Below are 19,575 nucleotides of genomic sequence, written 5' to 3' on the forward strand. Positions count from 1 at the left end.
CCTTTGCCTCAGACTAAAATCCACAGTCAGAGGTTATCAGCTGTATCTCTATGAAGTCCATCCTGCAAATCTAACTCTGCGCTCTTCCTTAATACTGTCTGTTTTTTATGTGCAAATTACATTGTACCCCTAACTGTCAAAAATACACAGACAAAATCTTTCTTTGAGCACGCTCCACCTCGCAGCTCAGCCTCTAAGCTGCGCTTCACTTCTCTGCTAATAGTGCACGGAGCTCGTCTCTGCCACACACCAATCACCTTGATTGCCATCGTTCACATCAAAATGTCAATCACATCGCGGAGAAGATGGGCCGCTGCAGGCATGTTGCCATCATCAGCACTGAAGGTACAGTGCAGCGATGATTGTAATGAGATAATGCCACTTCACTATAAAGTGCATTTACTTTATCTAGAATGACATATGGGTATATGTCCTTTTACAAATGTTTAGTTTATTCCATTGAACCAAATGCCTGAGGGTCTTAGGAATGCCCCATACATTGCAGTTTTTAAATCCAGCTTTTTATTAAATTATTAATAATCAAATCTATGGTCATACCAGCAGTGTTTGAGACTATTATTTATCTTCATCATTTTATTATTTTACTCAATTCTATCATTTTTTTTGTTTCATGTAATTACTAAAACTTTTTAATAATTTTACCTAATTTCATAGTTTTAATCAGTTTTATTCAGCTTGAAAGGTGTTTTAAAAAGTTGTTGGAAGACTTTCTCATCTTAAAATGATTTCTCTTTAACCTTGTCTCTGTGTTGTTTTTACTGTCCCTGTACAGAATCTACCTCTGTGTTTGATGTGCTTTAGAAATACAACTGCCTCACCTACAGTAGCCTTTAACAAAAGCAATAATCAGCACATAATATCAGTTTGGATGAATAATTTTGTAATTAGTTCTTGGTAGTCCAGTGTCCTCATTTTAAGCTCACGTTAGACTTGATGCGGTGCTGTGCAGCGCTGAATATCTACCGCTTTATTAAAACTATATATTACATGTAATTATGTAAATGTAAACAATTGTGTAAACATAGAATATTCATTTAACATATAACCACTGTCTGTGTATAACTGTTGGTTTGTCTTTGTTTCTGTTATTTTATTTCATGTGTGCTTATTTTGTATTTCTAATGTGCTGAATATTAAAAAAGGTCGAACTATTAATTTCCAAAGACGAAATGATGAGTTTTAATCTCCCTCTGACATGTTCACTATACACCAAAGTTAGAATTTTCAGCTGAAAGAAAGTAACACACTAAAACACAGGGATTTCCTCAACATCCTTTTAATCTGCAGCCGTCGGTGGATCAAGTCAGACACAGTCAGACGTAGTCTGACTTAGTCCAAGTCGAACATACCCAGGGATATTTGCTATGTTTCTATTAGGGATCTCACAATACCAAACATTTAGCAGTCGATGACCATACATGTTTTTTCCACGATTCTCGATACCCAATTCGATACCAACAATAAATCCTAATTACTACATTCCAACATACAAGAAACAACAGTAGCTATGTAACCTTCAAGTAATACATAAAAAGAAAAGACTAATAATATTACAAAGCGCAAAAGGGGCATGTAGGAAAATTATGAGATTTCAGTTATCAGGTAGCTCTATGACTGTATGAAAACCGCAGAGGCTACACACACAATATTATGTTTATTACGTGTCTTGTAAACTCCAGAGCAAATCAAACAAACACAAAGCAAACCCCAAGCATTACACAGGTCCCAAAAAACCTCTGACCAGTGACGGTGTCCACCGCCAACACGCAAAGTGAGTGCAGGTCAGCGGGGGAGCGAGGAGGGAGGACATGTGGTGGTGTAATACAGCATGGTTCAAGGACATCGGACATGTATTGTACGCCTGCCCCGATTCTCAAGCAGTGGCGGGCACAATCCTTGACTGGTCGGTATTGTTGGTACCTCCAGTACTGTTAAAAAGAAGTACCATCACATTTTTAGAATGTTAGAATCGCCTTGCTACTGAAGTATCGGTTCTCATGACATCTAGTTCCGATTCACAAACTTATCTGCCTCTGGCGTCTGGCTTTCTGCCATGTACTCCTCATGATGTGGGTACAAAATTAAGGTGGTGGGGTCGAATTTTTGAAAACCTGAAACAGAGAGTGAGCTTTTCATCAGCTTACTTTTTTTATGTTTTATTATTGCAGCTGCCATCTCATTAAATGTCCATTAAAGGTTCAGAGATAAACAAGATCGAAGTTTGAAAATGAGTGAACCTCAAGCACTAAATGGGAAACCTAAAATCCAAGTGGCATGTAAAGCCCAAGGAATCTCTATACCACAAGGTTTGTGTGTTCGTCAAATGTCAAACAGCGTCTGAAACCAACCCTTCCTCTACACCTCTCAAACGTCGGATTCGGATGGATGCATCTGACACTGTTTGTAACTTTTCAAACAGCAACAATCTGAGAGGCATGTCCACTTCACTAAGCAATTGGCCAGGTGTGGGGATGAGAAGTATACGTTTGTTAGTTTGAAGATCTCTCTCAAGAGCTCTCCTTTCATTTTTCACAAAACTGCTTTCATTCCCTCCCGTGTGTGAATAATCCCATGCAGTACTAAGAAGGACTCTAAGGAGAGACTGACGGAAACAAGTGTGTCCTCAGCCCCATTTGTTGTATTTGGAAACTAGTAAACAGGCTTTTTTTCCGTTTTGGAACAGGCTTAAACACTGTTTGATCACCAATGCTGAGTCTTCCCTTTCAACACGATTTGGTGCGTTTAGTCACATAATATTAGAAGGAATCTTCATCCTATCAATTCTCAGTTTATCATTTCCATGGTTCAGGGGGAGGACTGACATGAAAAATAAAAGTGCTAAAATGAGAAAAAAGCACAACATTGCATTATGGCGATGCTAAAGACCAAAAAATGTAGATTTTCCATATAAATTCAAAATATTTTGGGTAAAATTATGTAAAACTTTTGGCACACTAGCAGTACATTATCATAAGGATCAGGATTTAAAAAATCCAGTAAGAAACGTACTATTCTTTATTGTTGTAAAATTACAAAGTTATTTAAAATATTCTTGTAACATGATGAGTTTGTTCTCCAAATCAAAAAAACATGACCCTAATACTCTGTTGTAAAAAGGTGGTATACTAATTTGACATTTTATATCTTATGACTTATCTAATAAGGAGAGTGATACAAAATGAAGAAACTAATCCTTCATGGTAGAAGGACTAATGCCATGAGTTTAACAGAAATACATTCACTACTTTACTACATAAATGGATCCACATCCTGTACAAAATGTAAGTATATGTCTTAAGATGGGAGAAAAGACAAAACACAGCTCTTAAGTCATCAGCCTTCAATAAGGATAAATCTCTTTCTGTTGAGTACAAGACAAATTCTTCCCACTTATTATAAATTGAAGGGGCCAAAAATCGAGTGGCCTGCAAAAACACCAGCAGACACAATGTCATTGAATGACTGAAAAGAAATTGAAGAGTCAGAAACAGAAAGGTGGTAGCAATAGAAATGAAACTCTCAGGAGCACCTAAGGGTACTTACTGAAATAAAGTGTGCGTTCCTGAGGCCTCACAGGCTCGGCTGAGAGAGCCCCAACATATTACCCACAAAGTGTATAATATTTGTCGAGAGCCTGCCCACAGGAAGACCCTGACTACTCCAGAGACACTCTTAGAGCATACTACTTCAGAGTCAAATAATGACTTATTTGTAAGTGTTTCACATGGGATTTTTCTCATGCAAAAGAAAGACAGGATGGAAATCCCAGTTTGGGATATACAGCCTGATGGCAAGTAAAATGCTGCTTAGTGGAGCGTGACAGCGTCCGCCTGCCTGATCACTCCCAGGCACATACCCCGAGGATCGCTTAGCCCACACAGTGGCTTCGGTTATATTTGCTGTTTCAATGTGTCTTTAAATCTACTCTCAGCAGAATGGGCTAAGTAACGGGTCGGAAAGCACACAGATAATACTCAGCTGGCATCGAAACTGAATGTTCACAATCTGACTTGGAGGCTCACACTGTAATTGTAGCATAATTTGTGGCCAAGACACATGGCCGAGCAAGCAAGGTGTCTTATGTTACTAAAAATTGACGAATAAACAGGAGCAGGAGTCCTGAGGGACCGGTTTGAGTGGGATGATGAAGATATTTTGTAGACTACAGTCACATTGCCCCATATGGCTGAGGCCATTGGTTATTCAGATTTAAGGGGTAAAGGCAAAACTTAGTTAAACAAAAAATCCCTTTATTTCAACATCCATTATTAGCTGTATGAAGAAAAATATGGTTTCCATTGGACAGGGGTTTGTTATTACAAGAGCAGACTGAGTAGAAAGTAGGGCTGCTCGATTATGGAAAAAATCGTAATCACGATTAAATTTCGATTAATCGAGCAGCCCTAGTAGAAATTATAGGAAATACGGAAAAAACACACTAGAGAACAGTATAATTTAGTCCATTCAAATCATCTAAAAACATTATGTACCTTTTCTTCACGTAAAGCAGTAATTTGATACATATTTCTTACCTTTAACGTAATGGCACAGATAATTTGTTCAACTTTTTCATTCTTCTTTGTGAAGTGTAAAGTAGTGGGAAAAGTATTTATGTAAAGGAGGTGTATTGTAAAATATTCAGTCATGTATATAACAATGTGTGTTGTGATGTTTTAAAAAAAGGTTTTCACTAGTGTTAAAGAAGCCAACCAGGTATCTGTTTATGCTTGGGCCACACTGGCTGCGACACTGATCTGCTGCGTATCACAGGCGTCTGTTGTTCACACAGGGAGCACGTCTGCAGAGCTGCTACGTGGTGTTATTGGTGTAAACTATAACTGTAACTATATTTGCTTAAATAAAAATCGGGCCATGTATTCAACTAAATCCCCTGACTCGACAGTATAAGGCCGTGCATCTTCCGGTCCTACAGTTACAGTAACGACTTTGTTCAAATTAATGCATGTATTCAGTCAACAGAAACACATATGTGTGTGATATATTTAAAAGATAGAGGGATACAAAGTGTGGAAAAAGATAATTTTCACTGTCTGCAGTCCTTAGAGAAAAATAGGCGATACCCCAACTGTCTAGAAGAGCAGCGCGGCTCAGGTACGTGTCATGCAGGCACTGTGGCCGCTCTGATCTGATCAAATGAGTGCAGAAATGAAAAGACGTTCCATGAAGCTCACATATCCAGTGTAGCCAAGGCATATAAAGTATTCCCCAATCTGTCCATCAAAGTAAGAGAAAACCCTTTTTGATTAACCATTTGGTGGTGTCACACCCCGCCTCGGGTGAAGGTAATGTAACCTTAAAAAGACTGGACTTTCAAACCCAAAGATGGCAAGGCACACAGTTGCAAATTGGATATAACAACATTTATTCTCCCAAAGTGTCAAAATAAGTGCACAACATACATAGGAGGCCAAAACCCAAACATCTGCAAATAGTCAAATAAAAACATATTCAAAACTAATTCCACAATCAAATAATTCAATCAATTCAAATAATCAATAATCAAATATTCTCTATAATAAATCAAAGCATATTCAAAATCAAATACCGGTACTTCAAATAATCAATGTCAATAAATCAAATAATCCATTAGCAAAATAAATGCAAATTAAACTCAATTACAACATAATAGAATAATCACCTCAGTAGATATTCCGTGGAGAGCTGAGCACCCTGCACAACACCGACAACCTCCTCCGGCAACAGCATGCAGCAGACTGTCAGAAGGACAGCAGCTCACCCCTTATATACCCCATGGCCCCTCCCACTAGACAGGCCCAATCAACAGGGGGATTATAATACTGAGCATTTTGCCAACCAACCATGAATACACTCATAAAAAAATACAGCATGCATGTTAATGTTACTTTCATTTAGCAGATTAGTGATTTTCACTAGTACATTTAAAATTGTCACTCATTAATGTCCAATGTCAATGTCCAGTGTCCCCCTTTGACACAAGGGAAAATGGTTTGGCCCAAACATGGCCAATCAGTCCAATCAGTTGCAGCAGGTATTTCCTGACACCATATTTAAAGCCCTCAGCCCCACCCTGACTCTTTTAGTCTGCAGTACAGAGCCGTGGTGAGCGGGTAAGATTGTTTGGGAGTGTTTGAACAAGGAGAATGTATGCTTGAGGGCCTTGCCGCTCACACCATCCATCAATGCGTGCCGCCAACAGGCAGCCAAACAGGGACAGTGGTCTAAACTGTCACATCACCTCCCTCCTCTCCAGGAACTGCAAGTTCAGGCAGGCGGGACAGGTAATCGGCAAGCAAGTTCGTTTTTCCAGCTCTGTGAGTAATATTGAAGCAATATGGCTGTAATGCCAAGTACCATCTGGTGACACGGGAGTTCTTATCCCTCATGGAGTTGATCCAGCTCAATGCCCGGTGGTCCGTTTCCAAATCAAAGGTCCTTCCAAGAAGATAATACCGAAGGCTGTCCAATGCCCACTTGATTGCAAGACATTCCTTTTCAATGGCAGAGTACCTAGTTTCTCTGGGATGCAGTTTACGGCTCAAATAGAGAATAGGGCATTCCTCACCCTCCTTTCCTTGTGCTAGGACGGCTCCAAGGCCCACACCAGAAGCATCGACTTGAACAAGGAATCTTTGGTTAAAGTCAGGACTTTGCAAGACCGGGGAAGAGCACATGATGGCTTTGACATTGGAGAAGGCAGTTTCACATCTTTCTGACCATTTCACTGGATTAGGGGCTGCTTTGGTAGTCAGATCTATAAGAGGAGCCGTGATGGTAGAGAAATGTGGCACAAATCTCCTGTACCACCCAGAAAGCCCCAAGAATGACCGGACTTGCTTCTTTGTCCGTGGTCTAGGACTGTCTCGGATTGCCTTCACCTTGTCCACCTGAGGACGTATTTGGCCATTGCCGAGATGGTAGCCCAGATAGCAAACCTCCGTTTTGGCCCACTCACATTTCTGGGTGTTAAGTGTGAGGCCAGCGGAATGGATCCGGAACAGGATCTGATGCAGGTGAATAAGATGGTCTTCCCAAGAAGTACTAAAGACCACCACGTCATCAAGATACGCCGCAGAAAACTGGGCACATCCCTGCAGAACTCGATCCATAAGCCGCTGAAAAGTGGCAGGGGCTCCATGGAGTCCGAACGGCATGACTGTGTAATGATAGAGACCCTCTGGGCCACGGAAGGCAGTGTACTCCCTTGATTCCTTCTCCAAAGGCACTTGCCAATATCCTTTACACAGGTCAAGGGTGGTAATGAACACAGCTTTGCCAAGTTTCTCAAGGAGTTCATCAATTCGTGGCATAGGATAAGCATCGAATTTAGAAACCGCATTCACTTTTCGTAGGTCATTACAGAGTCGTATAGTGTTGTCTTTCTTTGGAACAAGAACAATGGGATTACACCACTCACTGTCTGAGGGTTCGATCACTCCTAGATCCAGCATGGTTTGTATCTCATTGTTGAGGGGTTCCGTCATTCGCTCAGGCACCCTGTATGGGCGTTGACGGATAGGGGTAGGGTTCTTTAACCGAATGACATGCTCGATTAATGGAGTTTTCCCGGGCTTTCCACTGAAAAGGTCTGGGAACTCCTCACACACCTGCAAGAGTTCAAGGGCTGGTTGTGCAGGCAAGTGACTCACGTCAGGTTGCTGTGATGTAGTAAGCATGGCTAGATCTGTATCCTCTTCGGCATCCTCCATTCCCACTTCCCGTGCCAGCATCCCCTTTTCCACAAGTTCTGGACTGTCCTGGACGTCAGTTCCTTCCACAGATCCTTTCCTCTCCTTCCATTCCTTTAGAAGGTTGATGTGGTATACCTGGGATGCCTTTCCTTTGTCCGGATGAGAGATCTCATAAGTGACAGGTCCAACTTGTCTGGCAACGGAGTAAGGACCTTGCCATTGGGCTAGCAACTTATGGCTGGAGGTTGGAAGCAAGAGGATGACCTTTTGACCTGGCCGTAGCACCCTGTGTCGTGCTTTTTGGTCATACCAGGTCTTCTGCTTCAGCTGGGCCTTTCCAAGATTCAGTTTCGCCTCAGCTCGGTATTGTTCTAGTCTGTCTCGCATCTGCAGCACATAAGAAAGCACACCCTGTGGCGCGGGTGGTTTGGACTCCCAGGATTTCTTCAAGAGATCCAAAGGACCTTGAATAGGGAACCCATACATTAGTTCGAAGGGCGAAAATCCGGTAGAGGCTTGAGGTACCTCTCGATAAGCAAAGAGCACAAAGGGAAGCCATTTATCCCAGTCTCGACCGGTGTCGCCTACGAATTTGCGTAGCATGGACTTCAGTGTTTGGTTAAATCTTTCCACCAAACCATCAGTTTGTGGATGATAGGGGGTTGTGCGAATGCCAGTAATGCCAAGTTGTTTGTGAAGCTGCTTCATAAGCTTGGAAGTGAAGTTTGTGCCTTGGTCCGTAATTATCTCATCTGGAATTCCAACTCGTGAGAAGAACTGGACAAGTGAACTAATTATTTTAGGTGTCTTGATACTCCTCAGTGGGAAGGCCTCTGGAAACCTGGTTGCGTAGTCACAGAGGACAAGGATATATTCATGGCCTGCACTGCTCTTTTCCAGTGGTCCGACGATATCCATTGCAATCCTCCGGAAAGGAACATCAATGAGGGGAAGAGGTAGTAGTGGAGCTCTCTCAGGTCGTCTCGGAGAAGTCTTCTGGCACTGCGGACAAGTTTGACAGTACTCAATGACATCTTTGACCATTAAAGGCCAAAAGAAGCGAGCTTTGACTCGAGCCAGAGTCTTTTCTTGCCCAAGATGACCAGCCCAGGGTATGGAATGAGCCAGATGGAGTACAAGAGGCCGAATACAAGTTGGAACAACCAAGCGATTCTCTGGCTGACCTGCTGTATACAGGACTCCATCCTCCAGGAGGTACTTCTCACTCTGGTCTGGCTGCAAGGTGATGTTAGCATCTTTCATCTTCGCCAGTAGGGGTACCAGTGAGGCATCGGCTCTTTGTAGCTCTCTGATGTCTTCAGGTACCTGCCACTCTTCATCAGGTTTCAAGTTAGATAGATTGCCTAACAGTGGAGTACCTTGGATCTTCTCCAGGCGGCGCTGGCGTTTGCTTTTCCGGGGTCCCTTTTGTCCAGCCTGGCATAAAGAAGGGTCCAAGTCAGGAAGAGGCTCCAGCCCTGTCTTGGCTGTCTGGGAACGGGTAAGTACTGGATAAGCCTCTTGAATGGCTGGGGTTGAATTGGACTTCACCCGCTTCTGGCGTGCCTGATGCACAAGGTCAGGGAGAATGGGTAAGTCCCTGCCCAAGATCATGTCATGGGGCATGTTTTCAAGAACCCCCACACGAAGCAAGAAAGCCTGGTCTTCAATGACGACAGTCACATCAGTCACTGGATATCTTCTTTGATCACCATGGACACACTGTATGGCGGTGGCATGCCGATAGTCAAGATTGCCAAGCAAGACAAAGGAATGGTTAAGCAGTGTCATAGAGCTACCTGTGTCAAGTAGTGCTTGCACTTGACGACCGTTAACACGAGCTGGGATCATAATAGGCTCAGTGTCAGGTTCAAGCTCAGGTTCAGGATCTGGTGCTAGGAACGGTGCCACAACTGAAGCTGGGAGAGATGGATGTGGCACATAACAGAAGCTGGACAGTTTGGGCCCTTTCAGAGGACAGACTGAGGCCCAATGCCCTGGCTGTTGACAGTGGTAGCAGATGAGATCCTTCACTGGACCCGGTCTCCAGAATCCTTTCTTCTCCCCAAAGGTGCCTGGAACACTCACGGGACCAATGGCTCTGTGCTCACCTCCTTTGGGAGACACGTCAGCTGCCCCTTGGGCTGCTACTCGGGTATTCTGTTGCCTTGGCATTCTGAGACCTTTGCGAGCATTCAAGTACTGGCCTACAAGCTTAGCCGCAGTAAGTCCATCTTCTGGCTCATGTTCCTTGACCCAGGTCTTCATTTCGTCGGGAAGCATGCGAAGCATTTGCTCAAGAATGAGAAGCTCGGCGATGTCCTCTTTGGACCGCTGCTCTGGCTTGATCCATCTTCTGTAAAGTCCTTTGAGTCTGCTATAAGTCTCCTTGGGAGATTCACCAGGAGGTATGTAGGTCGACCGGAACTGAAGTCTGTATGTCTCAGGAGAGATGTCGAATTTTGCAAGGAGTGCTTCTTTAAGGCTAGCGTAGACGTTGGAGTCGTCTTCCTCCATCGCGGAGTAGGCATCCAGGGCTCTACCCGTCAAGAGGGGAATGAGCCGACAAGCCCATTCAGACGGAGGCCAGCCCCAGGTGCGAGCGATTCGCTCAAAGCGCACAAGAAAGTTCTCAATGTCCTCTCCCTCTTGGAAAGGAAGCATCTTTGGACCTGGACGCAGCGGTGTGTGGGAAGAATCTCTGGACGGAGACGGAGGGGGATTTGGTGTTGAAGCTTGAGATCTGGGAGTGGCTGTGTGTGTGTGTGTCTGTGTGTCTGTAGGCATCTGCACACGAAGACTACCATCAGAAGGTAGGTTAAGAGGAGGGTAAGCATTTTGGCTAACAGGTGAGGCGGTTATGTTGGGCACTGTAATGGCAGTTTTTAACTGCTGAATTTCACGGACCAATACACCCTCCCTACGTTGCTGGCCAATCAAAAAGTCTTTGAACATGTCAACCAGTGTAGGTTCACCTGGCATTGTTGTAGGCCTCGGTGGCTCAGCAGACCACCTAGCCTTTCTAGACCCCTCTTTGTCCCGCTTAGGCCTAGCCCCCAAGTTCTCATATCCTTGAACATCTTCATCAGACTCCTCGGTGTTCCATCCAACTCCTTCACGATCCTCAGCCATGGCCGCCGCCCCTTCCAGCTCCATAGCCATGGCCCTCGGTTTGGCCACCTCTTCAGCCTCCTCTGTAGTTGCTAGCACTGACACTTGGGATCGTAACCCACTTCTCGCTCTGCCTCTGCCAGGCTTGTTAAAACCTCTGCGGCCTGCCATCCCACCACTGCCACCAATTGTCTCACCCCGCCTCGGGTGAAGGTAATGTAACCTTAAAAAGACTGGACTTTCAAACCCAAAGATGGCAAGGCACACAGTTGCAAATTGGATATAACAACATTTATTCTCCCAAAGTGTCAAAATAAGTGCACAACATACATAGGAGGCCAAAACCCAAACATCTGCAAATAGTCAAATAAAAACATATTCAAAACTAATTCCACAATCAAATAATTCAATCAATTCAAATAATCAATAATCAAATATTCTCTATAATAAATCAAAGCATATTCAAAATCAAATACCGGTACTTCAAATAATCAATGTCAATAAATCAAATAATCCATTAGCAAAATAAATGCAAATTAAACTCAATTACAACATAATAGAATAATCACCTCAGTAGATATTCCGTGGAGAGCTGAGCACCCTGCACAACACCGACAACCTCCTCCGGCAACAGCATGCAGCAGACTGTCAGAAGGACAGCAGCTCACCCCTTATATACCCCATGGCCCCTCCCACTAGACAGGCCCAATCAACAGGGGGATTATAATACTGAGCATTTTGCCAACCAACCATGAATACACTCATAAAAAAATACAGCATGCATGTTAATGTTACTTTCATTTAGCAGATTAGTGATTTTCACTAGTACATTTAAAATTGTCACTCATTAATGTCCAATGTCAATGTCCAGTGTCCCCCTTTGACACAAGGGAAAATGGTTTGGCCCAAACATGGCCAATCAGTCCAATCAGTTGCAGCAGGTATTTCCTGACACCATATTTAAAGCCCTCAGCCCCACCCTGACTCTTTTAGTCTGCAGTACAGAGCCGTGGTGAGCGGGTAAGATTGTTTGGGAGTGTTTGAACAAGGAGAATGTATGCTTGAGGGCCTTGCCGCTCACACCATCCATCAATGCGTGCCGCCAACAGGCAGCCAAACAGGGACAGTGGTCTAAACTGTCACAGGTGGATTCTAACCAGAGCAAAATAGATTGATTGATAGATTGACTGATTGATTTGATTTCTCTCTCTCTCTCTCTCTCTCTCTCTCTCTCTCTCTCTCTCTCTCTCTCTCTCTCTCTCCCTTTGCCTCTTCTCTTCTGTCTCTGCCTTCAAGCAGATTTCCTGTCACTGCAGGTGTCTCAGTGTGAAAAGGGATTTTGTTTTGAATCTATCTCTGTCTCCCTACACTGTTAGATGTGATTAGTTTCAAAAGCTTAACAATAAGGAAAGGAAGTGAAGGGACAGCCAGTGATAGATAGATAGATAGATGGATAGATAGATAGATAGATAGATAGATAGATAGATAGATAGATCTGCATATACATACATAAATAAATAGAAAGAGTTTGGACACAGTGAAATTGTACCAGTTAGAACCTTAGATGATCACAAAAGTAAAAAGTAAAAACACAAATCTCAACCTCTGCTGGTGCTTGAGGAAAGGTCAGTTGACCACCATAATCCCTTTCTTATTATTATTAATTTACCAAACTCAGTATAGTTTCACAGGATAGGTGTGATATGCTGGTGGAAAGCTGGTGAATGGCCAAAAATCTGTAGATCTCAACCAAATGACACAAAAATACATTTAATTTAGATATTTGTGTAGAAAAATGGAGACATTGTCATCCCTAAAGTTTTAAAGCTAAAATATGAATACCTTTTAATGCAACCTTTAAATCACTGTCCTTTTTCAACAATAAATAATACTATACTGTATAAAAAGGTGAGTCAAATTGTCTGCTAACCACACCACTTTTCCTCGCTGCACAACTCTGCCCTAAATTACATGATGATTTCTGCCATCTTGGATGAGCAGGTTTTAAATGTGCTCAATTTATTGCTCGTACCACATGTGGCATTGACGGTCCGCAAATGTCTCCAAATTAGCAAATTGTGACGGCTTGATGGTGTGGAGGAAATGTCAGTGCACAGCGGAGATTTGTAACAAATCTTTGAGTTGGTGGTAAATTAGCTGTTGCCATGGCAATGAGAGTATATACACAAACATTAATAGATTCCATCAACACCTAGAGAGGTAGTGCCAGACTGTCATGGGACAGTGAGTGAGTTTCTCAAAAATTCTTCAAAGAGTGTCCTGTGATCAATTTCCTCATTAATTGGCAGAAAAATCTTTTGATAGATCACTCGCTCGTCTGTGAAAGAAAAAACTGCTGTTGTCTCTGCAGGGTTTCAATTTCAAATTCACCTGCTTCGGTTTGCTTTCGTTGGACCGGTTCCAGCAGCAGGACAATACGTCTCGGGAAGCTCAAGAGTAAACTTCTCAGACTGACAGACAATATGTCAGGCCGAGCGATCTGACTGACAGGCCAAAGTACTTAATGCCTGACATTTCATAATGTAAATAATGCTGTCCCAGTGCGTGTGGTACATCCATCGGAGCAATATGCCACAGGTCCCACGGTGAGACTGCTCTTTGCCTGTAACCTTTTTCCTAGCATCCTAATGCTGCTCTGCGAGCACCAAGAACTCTCTGTATGTAATTCTGACACAGTAGGGTAAAACTAATTCAATGTTTCCGTGCTTCTAATGAGGACTCAGATGTGCCTTTTTTTTCCAAACTAGTTCAGTGATTGCAGATTCAACTACTGAGTTCAGTGACTTTTTTCACTGTTACAATGACGTCTATGCATCGGATGAAGCTGAATGTGCTGTTGTGTCATGTTTCGCAGTGGATTAAAACCACATGTAAACAAAATTTCACATCATGGAGAGTAAGTAAGTAAGTAAGTCCTGCCCGTAGTTGCACTGTATGAATGGGTTTGTGAATGGGTGAATGGCAAAAAACTGTATTGTAAAGCACTTTCATTGGAATTATATTTACAATTATCAGATGGTTAATGTGAACAATGTTCATGTTAACAATACACAGCCAAAAAGGGGTTGAAAAAAATCATCCATTCAGCACATAATAGATGAAGAGATTGTGTGTTATGTTAACCTGCGTTGCATAAAGAGCAAAGCAAGTGAAAATAACTTCCCCCTAATGCTGCATGATGAGCTACAATGCTCTGCCTCTCAGGGCTGTCGGTGGGCTGGAGCCAATCCCAGGTGACATTTGAGAGGCAGGGGGCACCCTGGAACAGGGCTGCAACTATCCATCATCACATTCCCACATGCAATTAGAGTCTCTAATTGACCTAACCAACACCGCAAATTCCACACAGAGCAGTCCAGGCCGGTAGATTCAAACCCAGAACCCTCTTGTTGTGAGGCAGCCGTAGGAGCATGTGGCGCTCTGGTTATTTATAGAAAATATATTTTTAATGGTGGGTTTCTAGTCAAAACAAAATTCGAGTGGGTTTTATTTGTATAGCAACCAAATTAAACACGAAAAGTTACATAGTAAGGTCGAGACCTTGCAAAATTGTACAAAAAACCAACAGTTCCCACAACGAGCAGCACTGACAACTATGAAAAGAAAAAAACTCCCTCTACCACAGAACAAAAAACTCTAAAACCCGACTCAATATGGGCGGCCACCTGCCTCAACCGGTAGATGTGAATGGAGAAAAATGGGACAAGGTGTGTGACAGCATGTCCAGTGCTCTGTGTTGGCAACATATCTCAATCAAACCCATCACATGCCAGCCAAAAACACAGTGTTTGTGTTTGACTGGACTAGTCCTTCCAGTTGGGATTAAACAATACATTACTTCTGTCAAAAAACTAAACAGGAATAAATTTGTGATATGACTTAAATAATTGTAACTCCTCTCCATCATAACAGTGTCATAATGTAAGAGTGTAGAAACAGCAGACGACCACAAAGGAAAGGTTGCGAGAAAGTAGATTAGCCAGAAAATAGATTCTAACCAAATCACCAAGTAAATCTTGGAATAAATAAAAATAACACAGTTTGATGAAATACTGTAGCCACAGGGTCACATCTTCTTCCCGGGTAAGTATAGAGAGAAGGTTAAGTTTTGGGTCATTGCTTTAAGTGGTACAAAACTCAGGTCACAATCAGAGCATGGAAAAACTCTAAACCAAAATTAAGTTTGAACTCAGAACCTTCGAGGGTGGAGGCAACACAAAGCAATTTTTTACAGTGCAGCTATTATTTCAGTCCAGATTAATATGCCGGCACAATTAAAGCGCATAAGGAATGAGTGCAACCTGACCTGAGTCTTCACATCAACATCCTGCATCCTTTCTTATAATAATCACATGTTTCCATCATTTACTAAATTAAGTACAGTCCATTCAACTGCTGCACGTGTATTTGTACTAATGATACATGTTTTTTCTCTATTTGCTCTTGGCCTACAATGCTTATATGACTCTTGCGGCAATTCTGCATGAGTCCTAATTATAACCTCCAATCAAATCTGACATACAGGCTTCCAGTAATGTGGGATGCTTAACAGACGAGCCTTATAAATGCCTTAAAGGTTAAATTTTTGCGAGCAGCTCTCAGTATTATTTTCACTGCAGCTCCGTGCCATATTGTTTACTCATGTGTTTATTTATACAGCAGCTCAGATTGTAAAGACTGAGGACGTCTGTTCCCACTTATAGCAACAACTCTACATTTTTAATGCCAGATCCTCTCTTCTCGCACGTCTCGAGTAAGTTGTTTGCGTCAACTGAAAGAATAAGGGCACATTTTTTTGTGGTTACAAAAGGAGAATCTTTCACATGGCAAAAACCAAACAGGGCGGATAAACACTGATGATGGTCTGTTTTGTTTTGAGGGCGGACAAAAAATGGCAGCTAGGAAAAAAAAAAAAAAATGATAAATGGAAAATCCTTGCCAGAATCTTTGACATTTCCAGGTGTATTTATTTTCTTGCCTCCATTGTAAGGTCACTTTTTGTCACAAACTACAATAGTTTGTCAGCACCTGAAGCACGGGATGGAATTTCAGGCAGAAGGGAAGTGCAGGGCAGGGAGCCGCTGATACGTGTTTGACTGTAATTGGTTTTGTTACAGACAGGGCTAAGTGGTGTGGTTGTAACACTGAGCAGTGCAGTGGTGCAGCGGTCAGGACATGGAGTTGTGGAAGCCTGGTTTTAGGACAAATGTTCATTTTTTATTCAGGCCTTGAATTTATTTGTTTTATTGCATTTGATGCTTAGTTGATGTTAATTATATTTTGACTCAGAAGAAGAAGATGCAGCCGTGTAGAGACATCGGTCTTCACAGCACATGAATACATTTGAATTGCGCCCCAGCATTTTTTTTTCAGTTAAGCTTTTCCCAGTGTTAATTAAAGTTTAAAGCAATAATCTATAGGATTTCATTATCTGCGGGGATACATAAAGTGTGTTTGTATGGGTTCTGTTTTCTGCTTGGATGCAAAGCAAGACAAGAGCTTTTTTTTTCTTCTGCATCCAGAATTTGTCGTCTCTGAAGAACGAACAAGGATGCAGCAGAATAAAAGTCAGCTGGTAAAACAAGCAATAAAATGTTGCACCATGGACGACACTGTGCAGCATGACACATCCAGCATCACTGCCAGCTACCCTGTTGATACACCTCACATTAAAGACTCCAAGGAGACAGGGGCTGCAACACTAAAAAGGTCATTTAGAAACAAATGGGCATTCTAACGAATAAAGAGACGGAATACACACAAAGTTCCTCCCTCTCATGTTGTGTTCTTATTTATACTGAAGTGAACAACATTTTAATAAATTCCCTAAGTTGTGGCGCCACTTAGGACGTTCACTCAAAGGGGCTGAACTCAGGTGAAGGACACGTCTGACTTCATCATCACCTGGACAAAGGCTCGGTACTGAGTGCTTCTGAAACTCATTGAAAGAGAGCCTAGGCCATGTGTGTGCACAGTGAGGCTGCGGAGTCTGAAGTTTTGTTTTTCTGTACCGATACCGATAACATAAGCACTGAAACAGAAATGTCTTCTGCAACTGTCATTTTTCAGGGAAAATACCCTCAATTCTACAAATACTGAAATTTAATGTCAGGATTTGTTCTGTTTTACATCATTGTGAATTAATTATCTTAGGATTTTAAAAATATGGATCAACAAAAAAGGCCGGCTTAGAGGAGACATTATTAGCATTGTTTCACTATTTATTGATATTTAGCTAAATCAATAAATTAAAAGGAAATATAGACAATTTAATCAAATTCAAAATAACAATTACACATTATATTACTGTATTATTTTCTGCATATAATTTAATTTAGAATAACCTTCTTTTAGAAATGTGAGTGTTATTTATTAAGTCCTTCTTTACTTTTACTGATTCCAAATCATTAGATGTCAGGTTTTACTGTGCTGGCCAGTTTCTGTGGCTATACGGGCGAGCCAAGCAGCTGCTGATCCCTCAGAATGGAAATGTTCTCCGTTAAACTCACATACAAAACTAATAATAGAACAATTGATTGCCTGCTCTGAAGGCTGGAGCACCTGTAAATACCTTCCTCCCCCTGAGGACTGCCGCCACACGGACAAAACCGTGATCTGCTCATTCCTGCCTTCACATGAAAGGATCCGAACCAGCGAGCAAAGAGAGGCCACTCTTCAGCTCTAAACTTTGCAGGTGCTTTAGGCCCGTGGCTCAGGAAACGTGGCCTCACAAAAAGGAGGGAGGAGGGCTGAGATTGCTTAACCTCTCCCACAACCTACGGCGCTACTTGAAAATCCTGCCTGCTGGTCAGAAATGCTCCGTGCTCAACATGCTTTATCCTGACATCAATGCAGCTGCCCAGTTCGAGGAAGCTCCTGTGATAAAGCCCTCTCCTCTCCTCTCTCTGTCGCTCTCTCTCTCTCTCTCTCTCTCTCTCTCTCTCTCTCTCTCTCTCTCCCTTCAACACTGGAGATCAGTCTCTCGCTCTTGACAAAGAAAAGCACTCAACCCGACCAAAAGTGCAGAGATAGGCCTGATCTCAATAGTGAGGCTTGAATAGTGTCCGTTTGAATAAACCCACTGACTGTTAGTACCCTCCACTATAATTCATGATCATACTGAAACCCCCGTTTTCAACCCTTGTTGTTGGAGACAAAGATGGAAGCGATATGAGCTGGGAAGCAACACATCAATTAAACAAGAGGGAGATTGTTCCTCTCTTCTTGGGTGTATCTCCCTCGCTCACTCTCTCACACACACACACACACACGCACACACACACACACACACGCACACACACCAACGCACACACACGCTCTCACACACCTTTCCCAGCGCATCAGGCAGAGATCTGGCTCCTCTCCTGAGTAATGTGTTCCTGACAGCCAACATGAGCGCACGTTTCCCTGCCTCAGTGGATTGGCGCATGTTTAAAGTGGACATAATGAATGACTTACACTGCTGTTCTGGCCAGACCAGTGCACCATAGCCTGGTTGTGAGATGAGTCCCCGGTCAAGGCGAACGTAGAACTATTAAGTTTTAGCTCCTCCTGCCTCGGACCAGCGGCTCTCCGCTCCTCTCCGCTCCGGCGCAATTCGGAGCGCGTCACTCTGCGTTCCGCCGCCGAACCGGTGCCCTCTCCCGGGTCCTGCCTCTGGGCTGAGCGGGAGGACCTGGCTTCATCTTTACCACTGTTCCTTCTGGTGCGCCTTTTGGGTGAGACGGCTGAGGTGAGACCGGCCCCGTCGCTGGACATCCGCTGGCCACTCATTTTCACGTATGAAACTTTAGTCTTCGCAAACTCGCTCTCACCAATGTCACCGTTTGCGCGCAGGCTGCGTGTATGCCGTCCCAGCCTTGGCACCGTGTATTCCGCCTCATCCGGAGCGCAGTCAGCGGACCCCGCCGCGCAACGGGGCCGCCGACCCTCTCCACCCGCAGCCCCGGGTCCGCGTCCCAAAACTTCTCCCTTCAACCCCGCCGAGGATACACTCATGTCGAGATTCAACAGTAATTCCTGTGCGCGCCACTTATTTCCAGGCTGACAGGACCTGCACGTTATCTCAGCTTTGGCTGTGTGGAAAAAGCTGAGCATCATCAAAAGCAAAAGCCAAAGCGCACTGTGCCACTTTGGGCAAAATGTGCAGCCCGTCTCCATGGCTGGCGGCACAGAAAGATGCGGTGCAGGCAAGAAGTCCTTTTTTCCCCCCACTCCTCTCTCTGCCTCGCCGCTGTGTGTTAATTGTTGCTGCGCTGTGGAAGAGGAACTGCTGCGTAAGTTGTGGCGCTGCCCAAATGCAGTGTTGTAAAAAAGTGCAGCTGAGCCTAAGTGGTCCAAGTTGAAGGATTTGATCAAATGAAGCCCCGCGCGCATGGGGGAGGAGCTGAGCATCCGGACTGAGCGATGGAGGATAATACTGCGACTGTCTTTCTCCGTATTTGTTACGTTCCACCGTATGGTCGCTTGTAATTGAAGCAGTCAGTAATACAATTCATTTTTATTCTGCTGCTCATTTGTTTCCCCTCACAGCCACATTCTTTCTGGGAAGTTATGTCTTGTAGTTTTTCCTCCTCTGTGGCAGATTGTATCAGCAGCCTCCCTCCAGGGAGAAGTAATCACCAAATTTAGCAAATAATACTGAATTATTTTTACCCTGACAAACCCGTTTGGATTCCGTTCTGTTGGGGCTCTAACATGTTTCCAATTAAGTGCAGTGTCAAGGATGGAA

General features: G+C 43.3%; 1 protein-coding gene across 1 annotated transcript in view; it reads right to left on the bottom strand.

Moving 5' to 3' along the window:
• LOC128437194 (VPS10 domain-containing receptor SorCS1) overlaps positions 1-19,210 on the bottom strand; it is a 161,623-nt gene extending 142,413 nt beyond the window's left edge. Inside the window, exon 1 of the mRNA XM_053419249.1 lies at positions 18,303-19,210. Within this exon, the coding sequence (XP_053275224.1) occupies positions 18,303-19,004 (702 nt within the window). The 5' untranslated portion in view covers positions 19,005-19,210. The remainder of the gene's footprint in view (positions 1-18,302) is intronic.
• Positions 19,211-19,575: the final 365 nt, after the last annotated feature.

This window comes from Pleuronectes platessa, chromosome 3 (assembly GCF_947347685.1).
Source record: "Pleuronectes platessa chromosome 3, fPlePla1.1, whole genome shotgun sequence".
Taxonomy (NCBI): domain Eukaryota; kingdom Metazoa; phylum Chordata; class Actinopteri; order Pleuronectiformes; family Pleuronectidae; genus Pleuronectes; species Pleuronectes platessa.